This window comes from Dreissena polymorpha, chromosome 7 (genome assembly GCF_020536995.1).
Source record: "Dreissena polymorpha isolate Duluth1 chromosome 7, UMN_Dpol_1.0, whole genome shotgun sequence".
NCBI lineage: Eukaryota > Metazoa > Mollusca > Bivalvia > Myida > Dreissenidae > Dreissena > Dreissena polymorpha.
Genome location: NC_068361.1, coordinates 7,208,703 through 7,228,302, shown reverse-complemented (window position 1 = coordinate 7,228,302; position 19,600 = coordinate 7,208,703). Strand labels below are relative to the sequence as shown.

The following is a 19,600-nucleotide window of genomic DNA, read 5'->3' as shown; positions in this document are numbered from 1 at the left end:
GCTACCATTTATATTACTAAAAAGTGGCGTATCCACAATTTACCCACCACGCTTCTTAGAATTGTTTGCAGCTATAGTTCAGATAAAAACGTAAATTGCTGTTTCTTTCAACGCGGATTCAAACAAACATGATAATATATACATGTACACATATGCACCAAACAAAGGACACAATTTGCTATAATATGCTTCCATTTGAAACGTTGATTATGGAGTAACTGGCAATTTTCTGATACACGTTTGTCCGAGAAATATATCAATGTAAAATTAAATGTTTCGTCCTTAACTATAATCCGAGGCAGCTACCGCGTCATGCTTCAGCGTGGCTACGACGCTGCTAAATAAAGGGTTTACAATAATTGTGTTTTGATTTCAGCATTAAATGCCAGTCAAATACCAACAGGTTAAACCTCTACTTAAGTTGTGTTTATCTTTCTATCGCTGGTGTTATGTATAAATTCGTGTTTGTCTTCTGAGATGATTTTCAAAATTTGCAGCGTCAAAATATCATAGTGGTATTTAACCTTTATGCGATTATTTCGATGTGTGGCTGAAGCAGCTATGACACATGGCGGGAACTATCCCAAAGCAGACGATCAGATTATAATCAACGTCATTTTCAGTTTGTTTGGTTGATTTATCCAAGTTTCCCAAATTCAGAAGCAATGGGGAAAAGAGCATGAAAACGGAAACTGAATAATTCTGGTAATCTTTACTTCTAGTGCGTAGCGATTTATTTGATAAATGCTTTTATTGATTACAATTTACATTAACTTTAATAAGCAACATATTTTCGAGGATCCATGCAATTTTCGAGCATTGCTTAAGTGATTGTTCGTCGATATGAAAATATTTTTTAAATAAAACTTAATTTATTGCCATTGCTGTACACCAGAAATACTACAGCTGCATAGAAGCAGGATTTGCAATTAAGATTTTTGTGTACAAACAAACCTGTGTGAACTAATTCTTGAATGTTCTGAGCTTTTATGAGTAAATAAGTAAGTGAGCTAAAAGTTCTTGGAAAGGCAAATCCCATGAAAATAATGGTTCGTGTATGTCTTTCATACGATTCCCGTCTATCTAGTGTGTCCTAATTTTGATCACTTTGTTTATATCAAGAACGCGGGGCTCATGATGACATCATACATCATCCGAGTATGTTGTTTCACTTACATTACTACGCTTGAAAATAAAAACAGACACAACCAAAACGAGGAAAAAACATGTTTATCCCTTATTATCATAGTATCAGCCCTACTAAGTATATTCTGACTTAAACCATAAACCCTCAAAAAGTGCTTTACATTTAATGTTTATCAATTTTAAGAAGTTTCAATTTCATGATATTTGGCTTGCATTTGAAAGGTCATGTTTATTCCAGGGTGATGCTATGATTTTAAAATTTCGTAACACATAATTGTATTAGTTTGTTCATCATTCATAAGTAAGTTTATTAAATGTTTTATAACCTGCGTATTTGCGAATAAAATGTAACACTAATTTAAGAACAACATGAGAAAGAGTTTCATTCTACCATTCAGTATCTATTTATAGACCAAGCGCGCATAGTCACAAACCTTAGCACCTTTTTGGGATGTGTTCAAACCGCATTGGGAATTTTGTAGTTTTTTCTCAATTGGGAAAGTACCTTTTACTAGCAATTTATAAAGAAGAAAGACATCACTGGTGGTATTGGCTGTAAAACATCACCACAGGTGTTCTTAATGTAAACAAAAGCACCAGAACATGTTTACAAGAGATACATTTCCATGATCTGTTGACGGGTTCCAAACTTGGATGAATAAATCATTACTCTGTGAGAACAACATATCATGTAAGTTGTTTTAATTTGTGCATTTGGGATACATTAATGATCTTTTTTGTGTTGACTTATGCCAGAAAATAGTTTATTTGGCTAATATAACGGATTAAAAGGCCGCCTGGACTCCAGGTGGGGAGTTTACATGAAAAAAGCTTTAAGCAGTTGCATCTCCCAGTGAACTGGAGGGTCAGTAGCTTGGATCATTGCAACTACTGTGCAACCTACTTGTACAACGTTAATTATAGTTAATTTTGATGGTATATTAGACCTTTTTTTATTAATGTTTGATTTAATATTAATGCTATCTAACCTATTGAATAAGAATGACAAACATTAATATTGATAGAGTTAAATTTTACAGTTTTTCACTATAAAGTTAAAATGAAATGAAGTAAGTAAAATATTATTGTCTATTCAATCATTTATCTTCTGTATGATTTAGAGTCAAATTATTCTGTCTTCACTTGCACAAGAATATGGGATTTCAGGCTATAAATGAAAAGAATACTTGATGCTACAATTTTAATGAGTCCTCAGGATCAATGAGAATGTGAATGTCATAATCTTTTAAATATTACCGGTATCTACCATAGAGGCTACAGATCTACAATTATTTAGACTTCTAAATAAGGTAAATTGTTCATGGTTTTGAAAAATTACAATCACAAAAAAATGTGATAAATACAAAAACACATGCCGTGCTTTCAAACAAGCAAAATAGCACTGTAGGCTTAGAATAATGTTACACATATATGTTTGTTACTTGAAAATAATCAATTGAAAATTGTTAAATAATAAAGCATTTGTAAGCATTTGTAATGCTTGGCAATTAATAACAATTTGGAAAAAAGGTGTATTACTAAGAATTCATAACATGCTATTAAAAGGTGTATTACTATGCAAGTCTGAGGTGTAGTGGATGAGGTGTCCGCCTAGCGATCAGGAGTTCGCGGGTAAGCACCCTACTCGGAGAGCGTTCTCATGATCTCCTCCATAGACAACAAGTACTGGTGCTTCCCAGGAAACGGACTCGACAGTGTTCATATCTGCCTATAAAAGGCCTTCCTGTAATAGTCAGCAATTGTCTGAAGGTATTACGAAGTAGAAGAAGTAGAAGTCTGACTGTTAGCATGTTAGCTTTAGCTCTCTAAAGCAAGTATATATGATGTCTATGAAATGATTTTGCTCTATCAATCTTAAACAAACATATGAATATGACAATATTTAGGAATATTAAATTAAATTAATGAACCATCAATACAAATTATGTCATGTTTACATGAAGAAATTTTCTGTTGTACAGAAGAAAATAATTTGCAATAAAATAATTATTTCCCTTTGTTTATTTTCATTTACTACTTCTTCAGAACAGTAATGATACTTTTTGATTCATCAATGTTTTATCTATTTTGAAAAAAAGTAATAAGAAAAGAAAATATATACTGATTATACTCTCTTTATGGTCTTGGTTTTCAATCCCAGTGAATGCACATTCTCAATTGTATCACTTGATAGTTAACTATAACACATGTTAAACATTTATTTACAAATACATTTAAAGAAATTTTTCAAAATTACAAAAATCATAGAAAAAATCCCTTTATATTTTCAGCTGAAGTTTTACTACATGTGTATTTTAAAGTTATTGAATTTGGAACATGTTTCAAGCCATGATCCTATTTAATACATAAGTTTTGTGCCAGTCCAGTTCAAATTTTACCAAGTCTAGTCATGTAGGCTTGTGCAGATTTCCATTACAGTGTCCTCTAGTTTTAAAATGAAACCAATCTACAAGATCTACAGCTATCAAAAAAGTTGTGTTTTTGCCTGTTGACAAAGATAAAAATAAATTTAGTTCCATTCTATTAAAAGGTGACCAATAAATTTTTATTCAAAGTGACAATTTTCATTTAAAAAGCATTTTGCTTTGATCTGTTCTGAGTTGGGTCCCTTTTTGTTGTTGTATATCATGCTGTTTAACAATGGTATGATTTGATTATGTTTATAAAAAGAGGGCATGCAGAGTAAGGCTCCTTTAGACAGAGGAACATTAACACGCATTTCTTGTTACAGGGGATACTCCAAACAGTGACCCCCAGTTACAAGAGGGCATGCTGTACTGAAAGGTATAGAATTACATCAAGGGGCATATCAATGGTATTTCCCCTTAATACTTATGTATATATATAGCAAAACAATGCATGTTCTCTTATTTTAAGCATATATTGATCTAGTAACTATATTTTGGTGAAATATTCCATGTCCAAAAATGTTTTGCCTCCACCGTGATTCCAACTCTAAAACCTAATAAACAATTTAATGTTAGAACAATAAATACTGATGTTGACAGTGACAGTGTACATGCTTATAGCATTTATGAACACTTTATTCATGGAGATTTTACTTTTACTACTAATTTTCTGTCTTGCAGGGGACACATGTTTTATGTTTAACTTTAATAAAATAAATATTTTATTTAGTCTTTTAAATAATTAGGCCTATGTCATTAATAACCATTCAGTTAATACTTAATAAAATGATCTTATTCTGAAAATAAAAAACTGTATTTTCCTTATTAGCTCTATTATATATGAAATACATATAGTGGAGCTATCTTACTCACCTCGGCGTCGGCACGAGCGTGAGGGTTGAAATGTTAAAGTTTGTGTACCACCTCAAATATTTTCTATGTCCCTTGACATATTGCTTTTATATGTTGCATACTAATTTAACAACATGACCCCAATCTATAAACAAGAGCAGACAACTGTATCAAGCATTTTGTAAGAATTATGGCTCTTTTACCACTTAATATATTCATATTATTGATAAATCTATGTTAAAGTTTGCGTACCACCGTAAATATTTTCTATGTCACTTGACATACTGCTTTTATATTTTGCATACTTTTTAACCAACATAACCCCAGTCTACAAACAAGAGCAGACAACTGTATCAAGCATTTTGTAAGAATTATGTTCCCTTATTAAGCTCGACTAGATATATATATATATATATATATATATATAGAGAGAGAGAGAGAGAGAGAGAGAGAGAGAGAGAGAGAGAGAGAGAGAGAGAGAGAGAGAGAGAGAGAGAGAGAAAGAGAGAGAGAGAGAGAGAGAAAGAGAGAGAGAGAGAGAGAGAGAGAGAGAGAGAGAGAGAGAGAGAGAGAGAGAGAGAGTGAGAGAGAGAGAGAGATACATACATAGTGGAGCTATCCTACTCACCCCGGCGTCGGCGTTCCTGTGTGCGTGAGCGTTGGAATGTTAAATTTTGCGTACAACCTCAAATATTTCCTATGTCCCTTGACATATTGCTTTTATATTTTGCATACTTCTATACAAACATAACCCTAACCTATAAACAAGAGCAGACAACTGTATTAAGCATTTTGTAAGAATTATGTCCCTTTTTTACTTAGAATATGCATATTATTGATAAATCTATGTTAAAGTTGGTGTACCACCTCAAATATTTTCTATGTCCCTTGACATATTGCTTTCATATTTTGCATACTTCTTTACCAACATGACTCCAATCTATAAACAGGAGTAGACAACTGTAACAAGCATTTTGTAAGAATTATGGCCCTTTTTCCACTTAGAATATGCATATTATTGATAAATCTAAGTTAAAGTTTGTGTACCACCTCAAATATTTTCTATGTACCTTGTCATATTGCTTTTATATTTTACATACTTCTTTACCAACATGACCACAATATACAAACAAGAGCAGACAACTGTTTCAAGCATTTTGTAAAAATAATGGCCCTTTTTCCCACTTATAATATACATATTATTGATAAATCTATGTTAAAGTTTGCGAAACACCTCAAATATTTTCTATGTACCTTGTCATATTGCTTTCATATTTTGCATACTTCTTTACCAACATGACCACAATCTATAAACAAGAGCAGGCAACTGTATCAACAATTTTGTAAGAATTATGTTCCCTTTTTATACTAAGAAAAAATTGAAAATTTGGTTAAGTTATTTGTTTAGGTTCACTTTATTCCTAAAGTATCAAAGCTATTGCTTTCATACTTGCAACACTTACTAACTATCACAAGGGGACTGTATCTCGTTTTATAGTACCTCTCACCACAGTACCTGTCTCCTTTGTACCTCTCTCCTCCTTTGTACCTCTTTCCATAGTACCTCTTTCCACAGTACCTCTCCACAGCACCTCTCTCCATAGTAGCTCTCTCCACAGTACCTCTTTACACAGTACTTCTTTACACAGCACCTATCTCCATAATACCTCTCTTCACATTACCTCTCAACAGTACCTCTCTCCACCTCACTCTCTATAGAACCTCGCTCCACAGAACCACTGTCCATAGAACCTCTCTCCATAGTACTTCTCTCCACAGTACCTCTCTCCACAGTACCTCTCACAGCAACTCTCTCCATAGTACCTTTCTCTCACAGCACCTCTCTCCATAGTACCTTTCTCCACAGTACCTCTCTCCACATTACCTTTCCACAATATCTCTCTCCATTGTACCTCTCTCCACAGTACCTCTCCTCAGTATCTTTCTCCATAGTACCTCTCTTCACAGTACCTTTCTCCACAGTACTTCTCTCCAAAGTACCTCTCTCCACAGTACCTCTCTCCATAGTACCTCTCTTCACAGTACCTCTCTCCGCAGTACTTTTCTCCATAGTACCTCTCTCCATAGTACCCTCCTTCACAGTATCTCTCTCCATAGTTCCTCTCTTCATAGTACTTCTCTCCATAGTACCTCTCTCCATGGTACGTTTCACCACAGTACCTTTTTCCAGAGAACCTCTCTTCATTGTGTGCATACAAAAAGAAGCACTATACATTATGTTCTTTTCATTCATTTTAGAAACTTCTTTACTTCTACGACTTATTTGTTCTGTGCTTGATGCCTGTGCATAGATGATATTTTTATGTCCCCCACTATAGTAGTGGGGGACATATTGTTTTTGCCCTGTCTGTTGGTTGGTTGGTCTGTTGGTTGGTTGGTTGGTTGGTCTGTTTGCGCCAACTTTAACAATTTGCAATAACTTTTGCTATATTAAATATAGCAACTTGATATTTGTCATGCATGTGTATCTCATGGAGCTGCACATTTTGAGTGGTGAAAGGTCAAGGTCATCATTCAAGGTCAGAGGTCAAATATATGTGGCCCAAATCGCTCATTTTATGAATACTTTTGCAATATTGAAGATAGCAACTTGATATTTGGCATGCATGTGTATCTCATTGAGCTGCACATTTTGAGTGGTGAAAAATTAAGGTCAAGGTCATCCTTCAAGGTCAGTGGTCAAATATATGTGGCCTAAATCGCTTATTTTATGAAAACCATTGCAATATTGAAGATAGCAACTTGATATTTGGCATGCATGTGTATCTCATAGAGCTGCACATTTTGATTGGTAAAAGGTCAAGGTCATCCTTCAAGGTCAGAGGTCAAATAAATGTGGCCCAAATCGCTTCTTTTATGAATACTTTTGCAATATTGAAGATAGCAACTTGATATTTGGCATGCATGTGTATCTCATGGAGCTGCACATTACGAAAGGTGAAAGGTCAAGGTCAAGGTCATCCTTCAAGGTCAAATATATGGGTCAAAATTGCTCATGTAATGTCACTTCTGCAATATTGAAGCTAGCAATTTTATATTTGAAATGCATGTGTATCTCATGGAGCTGCACATTTTGAGTGGTGAAGGGTTAGGTCAAGGTCATCCTTCAAGGTCAAACGTCATATAGGGGGACATTGTGTTTCACAAACACATCTTGTTGTAATTATAAAAATATGCTTTTAAGTGAGCATTGATAAAACTAGATTTATGTGTTATGCAAAAATTAAATAAATTCTTGAAATATTATAAAAATAAAACAAATACAACTCTATTGTGTTGTAATATGCCTTTTAAGAATATAATAATATTTTATAGACAAAAGACATAAAGGCCTTGTCAATAATAAAAAAAAACTTAATTATAATACAATTCCAATATTGACATATTTTGATCCCAACAATCAGCCAACTAAAATCGGAAATGGGCCATTTTACAGGTGCAGCTAGAGGAAGAAAAAAATTAGATTGTAATAATTGTCAGTGCCAATGACACAGTGAGTGGTTTTGATTTGGTCACAACGCACTATAACAAAAATAAAGATGTATTGCAAGTAAGCCTTGATAAATTTGAAGGGAACAACAATCCTATAGATGAGCACATTGACCAGTCCACGGAGGAAACTAGCGTCATTGCAGATATTGAGAAGACAACGGCTCATCCTAATGACATGGTGGGGAATAAGGATGGTGAAATCAAATGCAAAGAAGAACACAACCGCATTGTTGAGCCTATAAAAGACCATGCCTTTAGTTCAATTCATGGAACAGAACATATTGACTGTTTTGAGGGAGTTATTTGCCAAAAAGTTACCACTGTTGAGGAAGAAGTAAGCTTGGAAGGCAAATATGCGTTAGGACTGAATGGAAATGTTATTGCCAATAATAACAAAGAAAATAATAACATTAAGATATATGTGGACACTTTAAAAAATCAAGGAAGTATAAGCTTGAGAAATGAAGATTACGCACTAGAAGTGATGGAAAAACAGATTGATAACAGTACAAGATTGGTAAACACAGAGACTTTTGAAGTTGATACCCTTGAGGTGGATCAGTGTGTTGGTTTTGATGATAACAATGATACATGTGAAGTTATTTTAAATGATGAAGGTGTTCAGTGTGTAAGGTCGACAAAGCCTTATGCATTAATCACGTGTGACTGGTCTGCAAGGTGTGAATCTGTTGTTGTCCCTGAGCTAAGTGAAGCAGAACACTGTACACATGTTGGTTCATCTAGCCAGTCTGAAGGTTCTGTTATCATTGATGAAGTGGCTGATGTAAATGACAAAGTTGTTGGTGAAGCCCCTGTTGAAATCATGATTGAACACACGGATGAAGTTGATAACACTGATGTAGGTAAAGCTGTTGTTACTGGTACACTCACTCCTAATGCAGAACGTTGTTCTTCATCTAATAAACATGATGTTGGTGAACCCAATGGTATTGACGGAAATCCTGTTCTTCACACTTCACATAGCAGCGATGTTACCATATGCACTGTGTCCAGACCTGTGTCATTAGATGATAGCCTAGCCGAAATATTTACAGCAGGACTTCCAGATGATCTTGAGATCAAGGTAAGTGGAAGATGTGGACGTGGAAAATGCCTGAAGTTTGAAGGAAACAAATGTTTTTTCCTCCTTTATTATACCTGAAATTATTTCAGTCATATCTAGGTAGTCAGTTAAAAGCTACTCACACTAATTTCCTAGCTGAGCTGGTTTACCAATACTTAGTGACTATACTATTACTTGTGTCAGTAACGTAGAACTGCCTTACTATATTCAGAGATTTGGAACATCAATGACTGTATAACCCTTTACCACTTTGATACGTATTTTGACGCAGTCCCTCAAAAAGTTACATTTTATTAAAGAATGGTCTTACTAGATTCAAATTTTAAGTTACATTTTATTAAAGAATGGTCTTACTAGATTCAAATTTATAAACCTTATTTCCAGCACTTAGATACTGATGAGCCGCAAACATCATAAATCCTGAACAGACTGCAAGTTACTTGCAGGCTGTTCTGGTTTTATGCTGTTTCAACACAGCCATTTTCACTTTGCTTCTGAGTGGAATGGGGTTAAGTGATTTTATGACCAGCTGGTCGGATATAAAACCCAATATCATAGATTTGTTATCCAGTGCTTTACCGACAGAGATTGCCCCCTTGGTTAAAGTAAATATCTTTGAAATGTTCAAAATACTGCCCCTTATCTATTTCTTCTGCCAACATCCGAGCATTTTTACCCCTTGAAAAACACGCACCTGACTGCATGTAGACGTGTTTTTGATTTGCGGTACAATAGTCTAATGGCATTCTGCCATAAGAATAAAATGGTACAAACATCTGAACTTTGTGGAGAGGGGATGTCTTAACATTTGTCAATTCACACGTCTGTCATATTAAACTTTCTGTCAAGCTGCTCTTTTGAACAATGTTCTCAAACCAGATTGATTGATTCATGGATTATGGTGTCTTGGAAAATATAAACAAGAACAAAATGGATGGTACCATAGGGCACTATAAATAGGAAATGAGCAAATTCAATATGAAAAAGAAACAATTTAAACAACATAAGATTGTGTTTGTTAATCAGTAAGCTCAAAATAGCGTTTAATGTCGTTATAAAGCTCATTTAAATGCACAAATAAGAAAAACAATATTATTTCAATGGTACAAAGCAACTAAATACATGTTTGTAAATATACACTTCATGCATTATGCCTCCCTCCGGACTCATCACATAAGATACGTATGGGATCAAAATAGTATTATAGTTCATGCTACCCTTTTGTTAATTGTGAATACAAGTTTGTTTTTACTTTTCAGATTAAAATTACACTTCTACTGTGTATACCATTTTTCATTTTTCAAATTTAACAATTATTTTCTTTTTATCATGCTAATTGATATTTTGTAAAATGGAAAGGGTCACACACCCTCACAATTGATGGTAAATGATCCATTTTAAAACACTATTTGGTGTGTTTGTCAGTTTCAGGACAATCAAGACCCAAATATTGATGGACTCGAAAATGAACGAGTGGATACAAGGATTTCAGGTCTGTTGTTTTGATCTCGGTGTATAATTTCCAATGTTGTTTATTAATAAATTTGTGGCATATAATTAGGCTGTATGCAGAATCTTTATTTAGCTGTCACTATGGTCGAGTGTATGAAATAGGGACTGTGTGCGTTGTAACTAATGTCAAAACTGTAACTGTATCATGCAATTTTAATAAAATTGTCTCAAATAAGCACCTACAGACAGCAGATCACTTTAGACCAGAGTCTCCCACTCACAGACCAAGGTCTACTTGCGTGGTTAATGGTGAAATTTGTGCATACTACAACTTAATCTGAGCCTAAATTTATTCATACGATGGATAATATTTTGCTTGACGTTTTGAAGAAAACAACAACTTTTCTATTTGCTTTGGCATTAGTTTTGTAGTTCGAATTAAGTGAAATGTATTTCAGTAAACTGATTTGTAAGGAATGGCAAGAGGGACTGTAAGAAAAAGGTTCACCCTGTTCTATACATTGTCTGTATCCCCTGTTCAAAGGTTAAGAACGGACTTGTTTACTGTGTAATATAACATTTCCAAATATGTTTCTCTTACATATATTAAATATAGCTGTCTGAATAATTTATTAGATTCAAGTGCATTTTTAACATATGTTTTCAAGGGCTATCCAATTGCTTTCATCAAACATATTTTGACATAAAACTATTCATATTACACCAGATATTGCAAAATTCTACAATTACCAAACTCATGTGTTTCATGAGTTATGAGTTACTATTAGTCCCCTACCGGTTTCACCGGAGGGGACTTATGGTTTTCGCTCTGTGTGTCTGTCACACTTTTCTGGATCCTGCGATAACTTAAAAAGTTCTTAATATTTTTTCAAGAAACTTGAATCATGGATAGATGGTAATATGGCCATTATGCACGTCATTTCATTTTGCTCCTACGTCAAGAATTATGGTTGCTATGGCAACAAATAGACTAGAAATACTGCTGATAATGGTGTTTTTTCTGCATCCTGCGATAACTTTAAAAATTCTTAATATTTTTGCATAAAACTTGAAACATGGATAGATGGCAATATGGAAATTATGCATGGCACTTCATTTTGTTCCTCCGTCAAAAATTCTGGTTGCTATGGCAACAAATAGACTAGAAATACTGCTGAAAATGGTGGTTTTCTGGATCCTGCGATAACTTTAAAAGTTCTTCATATTTTTTTAATGAGCTTCCAACATGGATAGATGGCAATATGGACATTATGCACGTCATTTCATTTTGTTCCTACGTCAAAAATTCTGGTTGCTATGGGAACAAAAAAAATTCTGACAATGGTTGAATTTCTGACAATGATGGAGCCGGTAGAAGACTTTAATTGCTTGGCAATAGTATTGTTCATCATATTACTGGCTTTAAGTCTGCCTGTTTGTTTGAATAAGTGTATATCAATACAAAATAATTATGCATGAGTTCATATATATGGTTTTTAACATATGTTTTTTTTTTAATTAAAGAAAGCATTCAACATTTCAAAATGCCATCTTAATTAATTGTATACAAATTTTAAAACAGTGTACTATGAAACTGCCAATTTTTGGATAAAAAGTTTTTCCTGAAAAAGTAAATCATTGTACAGATGTTAACTGCAACAAAATGAAATCTCTTACACTACACTGGTACTGTGAAAGATTTAATCCCTTGTTATATTTGATAAGAATCATACATTGTGTTCTTGTGTAAAAAAGTCAAACTAATAATATTTGAATGGAAACTGCGTCCTCAAATGTTTTTAGATTAAATTCTAGCCCTGAGCCCTGTCAGCATACATAAAAATCTTCATTTCATCTTTAGTTTATTTATGTAATAATTGATACCACTAGTATATATGAAAAGTAAATGGCTTATACAACTTTATATATTGAAATATTTGAACTAATGATCTCAAGTATAACAAGAAAAAAAGAAATTCATGTTAGAACAGATGCTCCACTGAGATAAGAACTAAGGTATCTTTAAAATAAAAGGTTATAACTATATATGCCCTCCTTACCTTCACAGCTGTTGCACAGCATTACGCAGTTTATTGAGATAAGAACTAAGGTATGATAGAACAGTTGCTCCACTGAGATAAGAACTTAGGTATCTTTGAAATAAAAGGTTATAACTATATATGCCCGCTTAACCTTCACAGCTGTTGCACAGCATTACGCAGTTTATGTTTTATTAACACCACTTAGACACGTATTGTGATGCATTTTTAGTCCCTTAGAAATAAAATTTAAGACCTTTCTTTCTATATTAAATAGTAAAAGGCTTCAGTTCCAACCCTTAGATACTGATTAGCAGCGAATAGCATAAAACCTGAACAGACTGCGAGTTACTCGCAGGCTGTTCTGGTGTTATGCTGGTTTCAAAAGTCATTTTCACTTTGCTTCTTATGGGGAAAGGGTTGAAACGATAAACATATTTATACACAATTTACATAAAAAACAGTCAAGATTACTCAGTAAATCCATGTTTGTACAGTTAATGCTTTATAATTTGTCAATTTCAAAAAATGATAAATACTCATGTTTGAAAATGATATTTTATTATTTGTCTACGCCCTAAATGTTCTTTCATTCAAATGGGGTACAGTGTTCTTTTACTTGTTGAATCCATGACAAAAGTTTTGAAATCATTATTTTATAAAACTGCAAACAAGTCCTTTTAAGGCCTGCGGATGAATACCGGTACACATATTTGGTTTATTTTGTTTCACTCTTATTTAAGAGTGTAGTGAGGTGTCCATACCTGTATGTTCACTTATTTTTAGTTTATTTTGTTCACTCTTTTTTCAGAGTGTAGTGTGGTGTCCAGTATTGGGGGTTGTATGACCAGCTCCCAACTGGCAGAAATTGACTGGAATTCACAGTTCCCTACGTATAGGTACGGTAGATGTGGTTTAACATTTAAAGTGTTTAAGTCTAATATAACGATCTTAATGGTGGTTGCATATTTTCAACTTAAACATGTGTTTAAGTCAGTAATGTCATATATTTTTTCCCATATTTTGCGCCTTATAATTTATTGATACATGGTGTCATATACATGGTGTGCCTTTTTGTCGGGGGGGGGGGGACAGGGGGGTGATAGGGTATACTATACTACTATAAAGATATTGAATAATCTGTTTTAGTAGTATATCTCCGCTAAATTATGTACAATAGATATGTTTTGGTTGTAAACACTTAAAAACCCCAGTCCATAAATTTGAACAAAGCAAACTTTGTAGATATAGTTTCTATTTTGGACATTTCATCAAAAAAAATTACAAAAACAACTAACAACAACATGGAAATCTGACAAACAAGTGGGATTTGGTTACCAATTTATTATAAAGTTATTATAAAAATGGTAGCGTGTGATTCTTCTTCAATAAATTGAGTAAGTACACAGTATTTAAGTAACCAAAAGTATAGTAAAGTATATATTCCATCATTAGCACCAAGCATGTTTGATTAATATGTTTGGAAAACGCATTTTTGAGAAATGAACAAATATGTTTTTAGTGAAATAATTGTCATAATCATAATCCTTTTCCTATTTGTGTTTTCAGCCCTGAAGAGCAGACCAGAGATTTACAGCAAACTGGCCTCAGCCCTGTTCTACTGATAAATGAGACAATTGAACAAAGGGAAACAACTCCTGACAAAGAAGCAACTGAATCAGGGGAAGCAATTCTTAAGAGAGGCCTTCTTGTGTCAAGGGGACAAACTATAACCAAAGAAACATCTATTGGAACGGTGGCAACTTTGGTTAAAGTAACTCTTGTTTCAGGGGAGACTTTTTGCAAAAAAGAAACAAATATTTCAGGGAAAACAACTCTAGAGAAAGAAATACCAATGTCAGCACCAGTAACTATTGAAAATGGAGCATCTGTGCCAAGGGAGGCAAGTGGAGAAAAAGGAGCAGCAGACTTTGGGGCGGAGACTAAGACTAAGGAATCCTGTAATAATCATAGCGTGGATGGATCACCTTACCAGCATAAAGATGGTTCAGCTATTGTTAGAGGCATTATACATGAGCTGTCTCAAATGAAGTAGGTGCTTTCAAATATATTTAGATATTTTTCTTTAAATAAATAGTTTAGTGTACATGTATGAGCCAATGCAATATTATACGATGGAAGTTACCTTTCTGTAAGATTATCATAAATAAATCCCCTAGTAAAGTACTAAATCATTGCTGCATGTAAGGTCTGGAAATCTCGTATTTATAACTGGCACGCACTTCAATTTGCTGTCAATCATCTCTTAAATTGGTACATGAAGGCCAGCATTTTGGATTTTTTTCTGGACCTCATGTAATTTCATTGGCTTTGTCGAAAGGCTGACTGACTTTCGCAGAGACAAAAATGAAATATAAAATGCTGTACTACTCAGATTGTATAATTTTTGAATTTTGTCAGTCTGTCATATGTTCATCTGCATCATCATGAAAACAAATCTCAAAGGCTGACTGCTACAGCATGGTGCATGATGCATGTATTTTAAAATAGTTATATTTGCATTCATGTCATCTATTACATTTTATTTTAGCAAACTACTTCTGCGGACAAAAAGGGACATGGAGACTTCACACAGGAAGCGCCAGAAATGACAAGTCTGATGACCTCCCATCTAACCTCTAATGCGACCGCCCATATGACCTCCCATATGACTTCATATGTGACCACTCATATGACCACCTATATGACCCTTCATATGACCGCCTGTTTGACCTCCCACATGACCTCCCATATAACTTCAAATGTGACCACTCATATGACCACCTATATGACCCTTCATATGACCTCCTGTATAACCGCCCACATGACCTCACTATGACTTCAAACGTTACCCCTCATGTAACCTCCCCTAACGGTGACCTCAAATGCGACCTACTGTGTGACTGCCTATATAACCTTTTTTATTACTTCCAACTCGTACACCCTTTCCTGTAACCTCCCATATGACCACCTATATGACCCTTCATATAACCTTCTTTGTGACCAGTGAACCGCCCAGTGACCTTCCATATGACCTCTCCAGATACATTTTATATAACCTTTCATTGTAGCAGCCAAATTACCTTTCTAGCGAATTCCTCTGTGACCTCCCATATGGCATCTTCTGTGACTTCCCATATGACCTCCCATGTGACCTCTGTGACCTTGCACATGACCTGCTCTGTGACTTCCCATTTGACCTCCTTTGTGACCTCCTCTGTGACCTCCAATATGACATCTTCTGTGACTTCCCATATAACCATTGTGACCTCCCATATTACCTTTGTGACCTCCATTATTACCTATGTGACCTTGCACATGAATTGCTCTGTGACTTCACATATGACCTCCTCTGTGACCTCCTTTGTGACTTTCCATATGACCTCTTTGACTTCCGATATGACCTTCTCTGTGACCCCCATATGACTTCCAATGTGACCCCCATATGACCTCCTCTGTGACTCCCATATGACATCCTCTTTGACTCCCATATGACCTTCTCTGTGACCTCTTCTGTGACTTCCCGCTCTGCTTTTCATTTGGACCGAGTTATGACTACATTTGTTGGTTCTCTTGGGTTAAATTGACAGAAATAAAGAGTTATCAATGCTTTATTATACTTTATGTAATTGGTATGCATACTAGTAAACACATATAAGTTTGAGTGTTCAATGTTAAACTGATGTAAACGCGTAACGTTTGATATTCAGATACCTTAGTTTTGCATTCAAATCGAGTAATTTTTTTTTGCCTGAAAGAGAAATGGATATATATTGAGTTCAATTTTAAAGACACTTAAATTGTTCTCTGCTTTTGATAGTTTTATAAAATGTCTTATTTGTATGTTTTGGCATTACACGTTTACAAACAGTCTACAGCATTTGATCCTTTGTGGACGCGTTTGTTTCCATATCGCCAAATTAAATCGAGTTTTGGGATAAATAGTGATCGCATCGTTTGTCTCTCTGTCTACCGGTTTGTAAGGCCATAGACACCAACACGTGCAAAGACGTACTCAAGCGGTTCAATAAATGGTTATTAGATTTTAACATGTCTTGTATAGGGAATGCAGTGTGCACGCCAAACTGTAGTTTGTTCATAATAATTCTGTATTCTGATATGCGTTTGCAGAATGCATTCAATTACTATATTTCTTAAACACTTAATCGGCTAAACCTGAGACGCGTGGTGTGCGGTGATTTGGTTGAATTGGACCAAAATCAGCCATTTAAGTTTAATTTTATCTCATTTGTCTTGTAACAGTAGTTTCAGGTTTTATAAACATTCCAAAATACTCGGAAAACGATTTTAATGGTTATGCTTATTAAAGCATATAACATTTGACGATATTACTGTAACATAATATTGTGTGGTATCAATTCCACGATAGTTGATCTAGTAGCAAACGCGCAATAATAAATAGGCAAAAAATAACAGACGTTTGGGAAGTTTATTGTATTAAAGCGGCTTCATATGGGACAGACAGAACAGAACATAATAGTTTATTTAGACTTAAGCACTTGAACCTCGTCGTCGTTTACATACATACATGTATACAATAACGGCATGAAGTAAATACAAAATATACATCATTTCGAAGAATAAAAGATCGATAAACTAATACCAATTTCTTCATAGGATTGCTCCCTTTTGGAGATGTTTTTTATAATTGACATATTCCGTTAGCGAAGAATGCACACGGCAATTGTAATCAATTGTGTCTTATTGGAAAAAATCAGTGCCTCTAACGGCAGAAGTGAACAAATCTTACATTATTATTATTTAATGAGGTTAAACGCATTTCAGTAAAGGATTGGGCATTCAGAAAAACATACAATAAATGTGAAATAATTTAAATGGTACCTCATAATTTCTGCTTAATTTTGTGCTTAAATAATTGCCCTGTTTAGTAATAAACCTTTAACAAAGCTATGTATTACCTCTGCATGTGTGACATTTAACCGCATATAAATATTATTTTTTAATATACAATTATGTATTTTTTACTTCGATGGCAAGATGTGTCAATGATATAATTAGAAATAGATATTATGTATTAATCTAATAAAAAATAAACCGAACTAAAGTTTTCAATCAAAGCTTTATTACAGTAACTTGACAGTTAATTGTCTGATACAAACACTTACAAACCTTGTGATTAAATAACATTCTCGTACAGTTATTACTAAGAAATGTTAAACAATATGTTTGTAACCGTATAAATACATGAGAATCTAGAAATAATTGTCCACCTTAATGAAAGCTACGACTGGAAACGTTAGGATCGATATTGACGAGGTGCCTGGTTATCGGTTGCTTACACTGGTTCAGTCAGGCTATTTTGTTTTACAACAGGAATACGAGAGCTGTCCGGAAAAATGTGCGAAGGGCATTTAATTGACTTATTATGTAATTTTAATTATTAGCGTATGTGTTTGTCTGAAAACCAATATTGTAATATTTAAAACAATATAACACGTTCACGACAATCTGTTCAAAGAAAAGAACATTACTTGTATTTATATAGCTTTGAAGAATTTCAAGTATGTGAAGCCAACATAGCATTTAACATCTGCCGGCATATCAATACCCTACTAAAAGTATGCATTGTTTATAAAAATTTAACTTATTTCGTATACATATCACAATCATATGTTGTTAATACCGCCACAAAGTGATCCACACTGTTTTGCAGTAATCACATTACCTGTGTGGTTGTCTCTCAAGTCTGACATACGGTATATCACTCATTTGTTGGTATGTATTGGTCTACTAATCAGTATAATGTTGTAATGGAACGAACATTACTGTTACTCTTATTTCCATGAATTGTATTATTGATTGTGTTGTTATAATAAAACATGTTTGAATTGGTTTGAGTGTTCACAAAATAACCGCAGTGCCTATGACACTATAAACATTAAACATCTCTACCTGACGACCTAATATAAATGGGGTGATATCATTTACATCTCGTTATAAGACACAGTTGTAAGATTGTCAGTTTGTCGGTTCCTTGAAGTAACAGTTGTCAGAAAGAAACAGTTAAACATCCATACGCTAACTCCTTACCACTGGCACGAATATCAATAAGACGGCATTTTAGCTTGCAAACTATAAACACTAAAAAGTGCTCCAACATACAATGGCCAATATACATGCACAAAGGTGATAGGATGATTATTATTTATTTTATACGCAAAAATGGGAATAGCAAAAACATAAAATAAACTTGTCCAAACCAATAATTCCGTACTTTTACGATTTAATTTTGTTTAACGTTAGATGCATTTGTTCCATAACGAACATATTCTGCCCACTACAGAGATTTATTGTGAGAGCAGTAGAAGGTTACAACTGTTGATTTAATCTTTCTATTGTGTAAAGGTTCATCCACAGTAATTTGCCGTTTTAATGTATACATTTGCTTTGTTAAATAATTTACAAATGTTATTAAAAACCGCATAATAAAGTTTGATTCATTGCACAAATGATAACTGCTCATAGCATTTGTTTTAATTTATTCTATATACTCGTTCTAATCTCTAATACGAATCCTAAAAAGTTCCCGCTAAGCAGAATAGGTTTTAACATTAAATAGGAGTAAACGTTAATCCGAAAGTGCACCGTGTATCAAACGTACGGTTGAAACGTTATAACGGTACCCCGGTGTATTCCGGCGTTATTCAAATCCATAGTAACGATATGATCGCACTTGTGTCAATAGCAATAGTGTAGTGTGAAACATAATGTCGACGAACGCATTTACAAAATGCAGTAGAGAAAGGCAAAATACAATCATATGCATATCGAACCTTTTATTTCTGGATTAATGAACCGATACAGTAACACAGGTTATGTTAAACATATTATTTCCAAAACAAATTTCAATGCTTGAACGGATATTTGAATTCATTGAGTCACAAACTTCCTCTTCCATTACGCAGTGTACCATGCTCCTGTGGGTATATTTCAACCATCAAAGCCAACAGATTATTCGCGGCTGTAATGAATTCGATTTTATTATTTACATATAAATAAGCTAACTGAAATATGGGTGTATTTTTTGTTCCAAATAAAGAAAA

The 19,600-nt window shown here is 34.1% G+C and overlaps 1 protein-coding gene across 4 annotated transcripts; it reads left to right on the top strand.

Annotated features, from left to right (window-relative positions):
- The first annotated feature begins 558 nt into the window (after positions 1–558).
- Positions 559–16,127, top strand: LOC127838357 (uncharacterized). Of its 4 annotated transcripts, none has more exons than XM_052366062.1 (7): positions 559–705; positions 3,899–3,951; positions 7,929–9,024; positions 10,450–10,516; positions 13,327–13,414; positions 14,085–14,567; positions 15,067–16,127. In XM_052366062.1, exons 3-7 carry the CDS (start codon positions 8,116–8,118, stop codon positions 15,125–15,127), a joined length of 1,608 nt encoding a protein of 535 aa, XP_052222022.1. In that variant the 5' UTR covers positions 559–705; positions 3,899–3,951; positions 7,929–8,115; the 3' UTR covers positions 15,128–16,127. The 4 variants fall into 4 exon arrangements, with proteins under 4 accessions (XP_052222022.1, XP_052222023.1, XP_052222020.1 ...); XM_052366063.1 differs by having other exon boundaries at positions 7,885–9,024; positions 10,456–10,516; XM_052366060.1 differs by having other exon boundaries at positions 7,885–9,024.
- The last annotated feature ends 3,473 nt before the right edge of the window (positions 16,128–19,600 follow it).